This window comes from Montipora capricornis, chromosome 10 (genome assembly GCF_036669925.1).
Source record: "Montipora capricornis isolate CH-2021 chromosome 10, ASM3666992v2, whole genome shotgun sequence".
Classification (NCBI taxonomy): Eukaryota; Metazoa; Cnidaria; class Anthozoa; order Scleractinia; family Acroporidae; genus Montipora; species Montipora capricornis.
In genome coordinates, this window is record NC_090892.1 from 12,277,799 (window position 1) to 12,288,478 (window position 10,680).

Sequence of the window (10,680 nt, forward strand, 5' to 3'; positions counted from 1 at the left end):
GGCGCGGTGGCCTCATGGTTAGAGTGCCCGACTCCGGAGCAAGTGGTCCGGGTTCGGGTCCTGGCCGGGGACATTGTGTTGTGTTCTTAGGTAAGACACTTTACTCTCACGGTGCCTCTCTCCACCCAGGTGTATAAATGGGTACCGGCGAATCTAATACTGGGGGTAACCCTGCGATGGACTGGCATCCCATCCAGGGGGAAGTAGAAATACTACTAGTCACTTCATACCATGGAAACCGGGATAATCTCCAGCCTGATTGGCCTTCTGGCTCGTATGCAGAGACCTTACCTTTTTACAAGGAAGCGAAGCTCGTTTGATTTGAGTCCGGCTTTTGGAGCTGGAGGGTCTTGTTCGGGAGTGTCAGTTTTCCTCCCTCGCCAACAAACCAGCAGGTAGCTTAACCCACCCGTGAGATTAGGCTGATTTAGCAACAGAACGGGAACGTCAGTGGCGACGGCGCGCGCAAAAAAAACATCAATGAGAATTCAGAATAGAGTAGACTCCACTCTTCTTCTCTATTCTAAATTCTCATTGGTAGTTTTGCTGCGCGCGACGTCGCCACTAACGTTCCCGTTCTGTTGCTAAATCAGCCTAGTAACTACAGTGTCATTACGCGTCCCTCGTCGAATAGAGTGTTCTACATCCCCTGTTCGATGCTCAGTGACTTTAATGTATGACTTTTATCTTCTCCGTGGAAAGAAAGCTCAAATAAATTTTTGTTTTTCTTTCCACCAACATGGTCCTGCGTTATTTTGTAACCATCTTCATTTTTATCATCGAACAATAACAATGTATGCACAAGGACAATAACTATTCCATTAAAGGGGCTAGGTCACGCAATTTTAGGCAATTTTAGCACTGATCGAATGGTCATAGAATTAACTAAAATATCAAAATAACTGTTCAAAACTATAGAAGAACTCTAACAAAACACAGGGAAGCCAAGAAGGGACATGGATGGACAAAACTGGAGAGGATTGAAATGGATTGAATTTGGGAAAATTTGAAAAACGCCCACCTTTTTTCAAATTTATTTCAGTCTATATCAAAATGTCATTTACATGCACAGCTGGAAAATCATTCTCAGTTGTTATGTGGCCGTGATTTTGCAAATGAAAGACTCTTGCTCTGCCAATTTGACGTTTAGAGCTCATAATTAACGAAATTAAACAAAATTACCTAAAATAGCATGACCTAGCCCCTTTAACAGAGAATAAGTTTTCGTCACTGAAATAGTTGTTTTTTCCTTGGTTCGGGACACAACATGGCCGCTGTGACGTCATGTAAGAATAAAAAATACATCCAACGTGGCACGCAAGTACCAAGGGGAGCTAACGCGCTGTCGCTTTGGATATTAGCTTTAATGATGACTCAACTACCGGCGTTACATTTTTTTACTTACGTTTTCCCAACATTTGCCCCAGTTTAGTGGGAAATACTTATAACGACAATAAGTCCTGCTTCACGTCTGACTTCAACAACAGTTTTTCGAAATAAACAGGCTAAAATTAGTTTTAACTTTCGCAGGCGGAAGTACGTTGTTACCAGGGATGGGAGAACGCCTTCACAAGGAAATATCAACGTTGGTAAACCCTCGCGAACCAGGACGAGTCAAGGTCATAAGTCCTGACAACCGGAGGTACGCTGTGTGGAGTGGAAGTGCTGTGCTGGCCAGCTTGTCAAGTTTTCCTCAGATGTGTATCTCGATGCAAGAATACTACGAGATGGGTCCAGAAATCGTCCATAGAAAATGTTTTTGACCTTATTATCGATCAGCGTGTAACGTCACCCAGCAATTCGAATGGATTGAACCCGCGACACAATAACCCGGAAACGGTCAGCCTAACTCTTGTTTTACTAGTCAGTCACTCTCAATGACAAGAAAGAAAGAGAGTGTGTGCTTGTCTTCGAAGCCGCGACCACAAAAACCTGATTTAAAAAACTCAACCCCCTGCAGTCGGAATAACTTCGTTATTATTCTAACCCATTTGTCGTTCAGAAAGTGACTTCGAAGGACGAGAATCGAACTGAAAATACACCGTCACGTGTTCTTGTTCATCAAAAAACTCTCGTATTCGCTAGAACCGGCTTTTCTTGAAACCGTTTGTTGTGGGGCGTGTACGCTGTCCTCAACAAGACAAGACGGCAAAAAAAATAAACATCTGAAAATATATCACGTTATTTCGATCAATTTGTGTCCGGCCCCAAGTTGTTTCGAATAAGCAAATTGTGAAACAACTGTCCTGGAGTTAAACTGGTATAAAATGCCGTATGAGGTTAGGTAGAAAAGGGAACATTTATCATCGGATGCTTACATCCTCATTTGACGTCGAAGGTTCGATTACCAGCTCCTGGTTTGGATTCACGTCGTTGCTGGAAAGGAAACGGCAAAGGTGTAAAATGAGTGCGCAGTTGTAAAACGCACTTGTAAAAAGCTCTTGTTTTGGTCATAAAAACTATTGGTTTTCTGCCGTTCTCGTTCTTGTCGACGTAAAAGCTCCAAATATTCCTTTGTCTCTTGGGGGATTTGTACTCTGGGTATTTCTTTGCAATATCATCAAAGTACGAAAAAGTAGAGCACTTTTTAAAGTTCTAAAAATGAAATATAGAGCGCACCCACGAACACGTTTGGTTAGTTGTAGTCAAACAAAAAGAGTATTTTAAAGTAGAATTAAAATATAGTTGACATTTTTAATCAAAGCTACAATAGTTTCGTTTGTAAATAGTGGTACTTACTACAAAAGTGTTACTTTTGTTATGTGGCTGTATATATTTGTGGACTCAAAAATGACCAAATGTACAATAATATTGGCTTAACTCCTTTCCCCTACGCCCACTCTCACATCCATTTCGCCCAATTTAGCATGCACTTTGCAGAAGTCGTAGTGGGCGAGGCAGCAACTTTTGTCACCACTACTGGACGACGATGACAATATACGAACCATTTGTCGTCTCTTATGAACCTCTTGAACCTCCCCCGATTTACTGTCCATCTTGTAGTTTATAAAGAGCTGTTGCTTATGTGAAGTAGTCCGATATGTTTGAAAAATTCAAGAATCTTACAAAGTGTTGATAGCTTAAAGTCCTAGTGGTATTCCAACAGACATCATTATATTTTTATACATTTCAAAGTGCTTGGGTTTGGTGTAAAAAAAAATTGTATGTATTCATGGTTATGTAACCGTCTGTTCAAGCTACTGTTTTACGAGGTGGTTTTCAGTACTTGAGAAGAGGGCAGCTTAGGGATTAACCAACAAGTGCTGCTGGTTCCGGGAGCGGGCAGTATTTTTCTATCTCCTGACCGCGGTCATGGTAACCAACTACGCTAAGCGCAGAGTGAAGTTAATAGTTTCTCCTACCTTCTAAAAATAGAATTTAGAAATAAATAAAAATGTTATTCACCGGCCTTGGTCGGTCCGTATTGGGAAAAACTGTGCCCTCTGTCTCGAGTACGACCCTGGGCCTCGGGCCGTACTCGAGACCTCGGGCACAGTTTTTTCCAACACGGACCTCCCGGGCGGTGAATAACATATATTTATTATTTATTACGATACTGTCAGAGAATGACAACAACAGGTTCTTTGTATGTTGCCTTCGTCACAAAGCGTCCAATGTCATACATATTACCTCACAGTTGCACATTTTATTCTCTGTGGCTGTATAAATTTCTTGAAAAAAACGAAAGGCCCTATACATAACCGTGTCACGTGACCTTGTCAATCATAAAAAATGGTCGTGGTACAAAACAGATGCCAGAAATGAAAAGATCGTGATGAAATTAGTAAGAAAACCAATTAAGTTTGAGGCCACTGACATTTATGTGAGAGATTTTACAGTGATTTTAAAACAGCTGCTGGAACGGCCCATTTTCACCCTAGACGCAACGCGATCGTTTGTTATTGTTTTGAATCCCGATTGGTCAACTATTTTTGCCGCGCCTGTTCGTGCTGTTGAAAGCAAGAAATATCGGTATTCGCCTGATCGTCGTGTGCTTTACCGGGTGATTTTAACAAGTTAATCCGCTAAATTTACCTTTTACCTTTATGGAGTCGACTGATTTAGACATGGAGAATCACCGAAGCGGAATTTTTACGGTTCGGCAATTCAGCAAGAGAAATAGAACAAAATAGCAGAACTTTACCAGATCTCACATTTCCAGTGACAGAGTGAGATCTGGGTACGAGATTACCACCGTGATAACCAACAATCACTTTACGATATTCTATGTAAATAGTATTAAAACCGCCATTGACATATCTGGAGCTATCTCATTATTCTAGGGAATACAGGTACTTGTTCGACTTTCTGCATCTTCTGAATCTTTCTTTTTTTGTTGTTGCAAATTAATGATAAGTTTACTGAAAAGTGGATTATACGTCGAGTAAATTGAAGTGAAAGGGAAATGCCATTTTGCGAGACGGCGGAATCAAGAGCCAACCAATAACAATAATAATAATAATAATAATAATAATAATAATAATAATAATAATAAAGATGTTTAATCGACACATTCTCGCATTAAAAATGACTTAAAATGTGCTTACAAGGTTCGGAAAATTACAAAAAAACCTTATTGGGACTGGGTTTACAAGATAATTAAAAATTCTAAAACCTACAAGAGTTACATAAATTTCAATCATAACTGCCAAGAAAAGTTATCCTACGAATTTGATTTTTAAAATTTAAACATTTAACAATTAATTTTAAAAGATGTTGCGTTTGCCAACTCGTAGAATTTTCTGATTCTTATTTTTATTCTCCCAGAGACTCGAGATCGTGTTCGAAGTTGAGTTATTTAACTTAACAGGTGCACAATTAGAGTCCAGTCTAATCGAGTAGATAAGGATCGCCGAGAATCGAGAAAAACCAAAGAAGCGAAGACAAGTTGTTTTCATCCCGTGACAATAGTGATGTCCAGAAAAAAGGTACAGCTAGCACGAAATGGTGGATTCCTGACTTCGTAGGGATGTTAGTGTTTCAGCGAAAGCTTAAGACAATTCTTATGGTACTAATTGTTATTTATTTGTGCCTTAAAATTTATTCCTCGTCGCGGAGTATCATTAAGAATGAGGCGCAAATCGCTTACTTAAAGCAAGTCCTTAACAAACCTCTTTGTGTCGCGCATCAAAACACAATTTTAAGACTAAAACGTTTGACTAAAGACTTAAATTACGTACGGATGACAGTGGACCGCGATGCAGCCATGGCAAGAATAATCGACGGCCATTCGGACAATCTTCGAGCTCTACTTCGTGAAATCGAACTCATTACAAGGACGAGCACTGACGGCGAAAAACAAAGACAGGTCAACGAGAACCAGCTGAAAACATCAAAACTTGTTTGCCCTGAAGTTTATAGAGGATCAATTCATGGTTATCCGTTTTATAGAGAAGGCTTTGAAACGGAAGAATGCCCATATAAACAAGATATTGAAGAGCACGTGTCTCTCGTTTTTGACGACGTCGTTACCAAGAAAACAACGGGTGGTCAACAAATGCTATTCAACAAAACAGGTCAAGCTCCTTCCGTCCGCAGGTTTCTTGAATTCTTTGACAGTGTGTATCGCTTGTTTCCAAAGATCAGGACGCATTTTATTTTGGGAACAAACTGGAATCAAAAATCGTTTGACGCAATAAAGGAAAGGACGTCGCCAAATGTTAAAGCCGCGATTTATTCTTTGCACAATAGGGCTTATAGAAAGGGCGAATTGCTTCAGAACATAATAGATGGGTTAGGTACGGACTACGTTTTGATTGCTCCTAGTTTAACGCATTTCACAAATGAAATCAACTTGGAAAGACTTTTACGAGTTCTGTCAACACACGAGAACACTCTTATTGCAGGTGGGAGTTTCCGAAATTTAACTGGTCATTGGTCAAATGGCTGTTTTCAAATACAGCTCAAAAACTACACTTTGGCTTATAAAACGGGCTACTATAGATCATTTGCCGAATGCCTGGTTTGCGATCATCTGTCGGGCCCATTTTTAGCGAAATCAACTTTTCTAAGGAGTATTGGATTGGATGCAAGGGGAACAAACGGTCTTTATAGGGATATATTTTTGAGGGTAAAAGAGAAATTTTCAGACATACATCCGGGACTTGGTCATGACGGAGGCACGGTAGTTAGTTGCCCGGATGTAATGTTCCACACGCAATCTCCACAAGTGCACGATTCTAAATTGGTTCCTTTCGTAAATCGACACAAAATCAAAAAGATAATTGAAGCCGATGGCACAATTCGATGGTTCGGTTGTCGAAGAGGCATTAAACATCGAGATGGCGAAAAATGCCCCATCAAGTCGTCACTAGCAGTGCCACCGTGTTGTTTGGAGAATTTAGCCGATGCGATAAAATTTGTGATGGAGCAGTGTAACAGGAACAACTTGACTTGCGAACTCCAGGAAGGCACTTTGTTAGGTGCTGTTAAAATGAACAAACTGTTGCCTTGGGAAAGAGATGCTGATATCACATTTTTTACAGAGGATTTTTCTAGGCTTGTGATGATTAAAGACGTATTTGCCCGACAAGGTTACATGGTCAAGAATATCAGTGAGTACAAAAATTCAACTTTCTGTAAGCGATAAGAACCAGACTAATTTTCCAACAAAGGTCGAATTTATACTAGAAACGGATCATCCGTCTGGGACGAACTTCAGCAAATTAAGGATAGTTCGTCTGAACTTAATGCAGATATTTGAAGTGTGGGTGATAGAAGAACGGTAGAAGTGATTGTTTATAGTTAAAGCGCGAGAATCACTTTTACCGTTCGTATATAGTTCGTCTGATAATTCGTCCAGACGGATGACGCGTCTCTACTATTTACACTAGACAGATGATTTTTCTTGACGCATGATCCGTTTCAAGTATAAATTTACAAATTGTCGACAAAGGTGATCGTTTAACGATTTTCGCTTACTTAACGTTACATTTAAGTCTAGTTTTCTAACAAGCATTTCATCCAACCTTGGTTAGACGTAAACAGGGGCGGATCTGGGATAAATAATGACCGGTTTCCAAACAGCAAAGTTTCTAGGGGGATCTGGGGGCATGCTTCCCCAGGATTTGAACTCTCCTAAGCCCCCCTTCCCGTGTTTCTGGCAGATTTCCGTAAAACGGTGGAAACCGGTTTGGATCCGCCACCGTCAACAGTGCTGGAACCCTAAGCTAGCTAGCCGCCAATCCAAACAATTAATCAATCATGATTGATCGATCGATCGATCGATCAACCAACAACAAACGATAGCCAACATGTGACTCGTGTAAAGTACTAGTCACAGTTCTTGAACGGACTTAAGATGTTGGAGTTAAACGTTTCTCTTCCAAGGGATTGACAATAATGAATAAGACGTTTGTAGCTGAAGCTAAAATCTAAAAGAATGTCTATTGGGAGTGAAAGGGTTGAGGCAGCTGTTCCTATCATTGGATAACATTTGTTGTGTGGCTAAGTTGCAACGTTTTACCGGATCTTCGCGTCGTCGGTTGACGACCCCCAAATTTAGATAGTCACAACCTAATTTGGTTGAGATCCCAGCAACGCTACCCAAACAAGTCCCCTATATATATTAATTTGCCAGGCACATAATGGGAAAGGGTTCTTGTGTTCCAATTGTTGGCAAATTAAAAAATGCATTGGGTAAAGTAATCATCAAAAACGCAATCGATGGAGAACCTCCCTTCAAGTATCGCGTTACCTTGACGCGTACGACGTGATGTGCTTTACCAGATCATACCCTCGGTGGCCTGCTCCGGAGTCGCCAAGCATGGCCCATGTGATGAACCAAATGTATCGAAAAACAAGTAACGCCATACATTGCTTTGTATTTTAAAGCTTTTTACAAAAATTGTTGATTAATTATCTTCGAAAAATGCGTGGTTACCGCCAATTTTCTTTTTGGATTTCAATAACACTTGTTAAGATATGCTTTTCCTGCATAGTCAGTAACCCGCGCAAAAATACCATTGAATTAGTAGGCACCGTACTTAACGGTTTTTTTCCGTGTCACTCGTAGAGCAGCCATGGTGCTGTGTGGAAGACAGCTTGGCAGGTGGAAAGATCGAGATACTTGCGGATGGCTGGTCCATTCAGATGTACGGCCAGCACAAGATGCATTCAGAGAAATCCTTCACCTCTAAACATCTGCCAACAAAGGTCTTCTTCAGCGGTACCTGGCTTAATGCCCCTAGCAACCCAGGTCTGTATGTTCGGAATCGATACGGAAATGAAGTCTACAAACACGCAGAACATTGGCTTTCGACAGGTAAACAGTCTGGCTGGGATGCCTACGAACCGGGCGCGTTCAATGCATGCCCAGTCAAGGGATTTCACGGTTGCCTTGATCAATATCAGCCTGACGGGTCGATACAGTTTGACAATCAGTTTTAAAGGGTAGTTAATTCAAATGCTAAAGGAACGTTAGGTTGCATGAAATGAGCCGATAAAAATAAGAATAAAAATCGTACATCGTTGGACAATAACTGATATAACTAAATATTCGCGCTTCACTCAGTCATCGACGCTTCATCAGTTTCTTTAGCCCCGTAGCCCTGAACATGGGTCAAAATGAAAATTCCGTTTAAAGTAAATCACAAAGAAGATATAATGAAATTTGTAACTGTACTTTAATTGGCAAAATTTGCTGCTGCGAAACGGACCATCTCCCGAGTGAAAGTGTGACAAACAAATGAAATTCTCTTTTGGAAGGTTGAATTCATTGATTCACTGTGCTAGACAAGTTTCATATTGGGCTACGCAATGCCCCTCCCTTTTCCCTCGAAAAAACTGCTCAAAGTATCCGAAAGTGCTTGTGCAAATTGTTGAAGAAAAAAGTTTCAAAACAAGTACGAAGGGCATCCAAATTTAGTCCCTTTGCAAGAAATGACCAAAGATCGATGACTTTCGCTGTTCTTTTGGGTTGTTCCGAATGTGTGCTTGAGCACTGATCATCTTGGCACCCTCACGTAGCATAGCACCAAAAGTCTCTTTGTGCGAGTTGAACACTTTACCCATCTCCATCTCCATCAGATTGGACATCAGATCCCCTCCAGTTAACTGTGGGAAGGTGTAACCAGCAGACTTCGTTAAAACTGAATGCAAGCTCCTCGTCTAACGTTGGACATATTTAGACCTTTACATGACGTACTACCGTACAAGCCCAGGTTTAAACCTCCCCATTCATGAAATCCAAATTCATGGAAAGCCGAAACTTTCTTATTTAATCTTCATTCTTTTAGTCAGTGCCAATATTTTTTTGATCCAGTTGGGAACAAAAGATGCAAAATTCGCCCCCAATGTTTTTTTGTCTCATTTTCCTGCAATTTGATTGGTTACCTTAAACAAAACTTGAATTCTGATTGGTTGTTTTGTTTTAAGAGTTCTTTTCTCATTGGCTGGGGAAATGGTGCGATTTAGAGCAAAAAATAGTGCGATTTGGGAATAAATCGCACTGCTGAGAGCCAATTAGATTGCAGGGATCACCAGTGATTTCTAAATGGGTGTAATAAAGGGAGAAACTCGAACGTCATAAAAGAACCTCACCACATAAGATGTGAACACAGCACGTCAAAAGAAGATATCAACATATCGTGATGGAAACGTGGCAACACGTAACCATCAAACCTCATCACATAATGACAAAACTTCGCCACATAAAAGCAACATACACCACACGACAAAACTTCAAGACCAAAAGAATAAAGCTAACATAAGAAAATTATGGCTTTCCATAATACGAATTGATTTATAGAAGAACGTGCTCTGCTTGTTACAATTATCCCCCAAAAGGTCATTATAACTCTATTCATAATATCATTTTGAAGTGGTAAGAAAGAGGTTCCCTACCACTACATTCTCCCCGCTCATGCGCGGCTGCTCCGGTTCATCGGTTCTAAGAATTCCCTCCTTTCGGGCTTTTTCTTGTAATTCAGTCATCTCGCTGAAAATCTATAGGAAAATGTCAATCATAGCGAAGACATCAATATTAAGACATTGATATTGATACGCCAGCGAGCGCCTTGCCGACATCTTTTGTTTCAGTGGCTGACACATTTGAACAACACCTATGATGCTGTTTGTAAGCAGAGATCTTTTTTTCCGTACTCGTACCATGCATACTTAATGCCCGGAGATGGTTATGAAACTCGACAAGTCTTTGTGTTTTATGTTTTTGGCTGTATTTTTGGCCATAGCGGTGCGAAAAACCATCTTTTTTTTCCGAAAAAGATAACCAATCAAATTTTGCGCAACTAATTTGCGAACCCGTGTGAAGCGAAAGCAAACGATTATGCACTGTCAATATTGTTCTCGCCTTAAAGGTTTTAAGGTTTCATAACAAGTCCCCCATTTCACTATGCTCGTTCATACTGAGTTTTACTAATTATGTTGTCGGACTCCTTGGAAAATCGCTACCAACAGTGAACGGCGAAAGGGTTTTCTCACGCAGGTGAAAAGCGTTTTGTCCAAACAGGGAGCACCTCAGTATGGTTTTATTTAAAGAACACTTGAGGCGAATGCTGGTGGCAGGGAAATTTTGCAGAACGCCGAATGGTTAGCTTTCAATTATGGTAGTGCATGTCTGCAGTAATAAGGTCTAAGCGTCGATTTTTAAAATGGTTAGCTTTTAGTTATTGTTGCTTATATGTATATGTACAGTTATTACCAGAAAATACCGGTTTTATG

At 40.5% G+C, this 10,680-nt stretch overlaps 3 protein-coding genes across 3 annotated transcripts in view; 2 read left to right on the plus strand and 1 right to left on the minus strand.

Moving 5' to 3' along the window:
• The window catches only part of LOC138019129 (uncharacterized), a 37,294-nt gene extending 34,533 nt beyond the window's left edge, over positions 1-2,761 (plus strand). Inside the window, exon 19 of the mRNA XM_068865801.1 lies at positions 1,531-2,761. Within this exon, the coding sequence (XP_068721902.1) occupies positions 1,531-1,763 (233 nt within the window). The 3' untranslated portion in view covers positions 1,764-2,761. The remainder of the gene's footprint in view (positions 1-1,530) is intronic.
• Positions 2,762-4,849: 2,088 nt separating this feature from the next.
• LOC138021562 (uncharacterized) lies at positions 4,850-8,711 on the plus strand. The gene is made up of 2 exons (XM_068868463.1): positions 4,850-6,554; positions 8,015-8,711. The coding sequence occupies exons 1-2, from the start codon at positions 4,970-4,972 to the stop codon at positions 8,386-8,388; spliced, it is 1,959 nt and encodes a 652-aa protein (XP_068724564.1). The 5' UTR covers positions 4,850-4,969; the 3' UTR covers positions 8,389-8,711.
• LOC138021563 (cation channel sperm-associated protein 4-like) overlaps positions 8,605-10,680 on the minus strand; it is a 54,865-nt gene continuing 52,789 nt past the window's right edge. The window contains exons 16-17 of the mRNA XM_068868464.1: positions 9,844-9,945; positions 8,605-9,054 (exon numbers count right to left, since the gene is read on the minus strand). Coding sequence (XP_068724565.1) covers positions 8,863-9,054; positions 9,844-9,945 — 294 coding nt within the window. The 3' untranslated portion in view covers positions 8,605-8,862. The remainder of the gene's footprint in view (positions 9,055-9,843; positions 9,946-10,680) is intronic.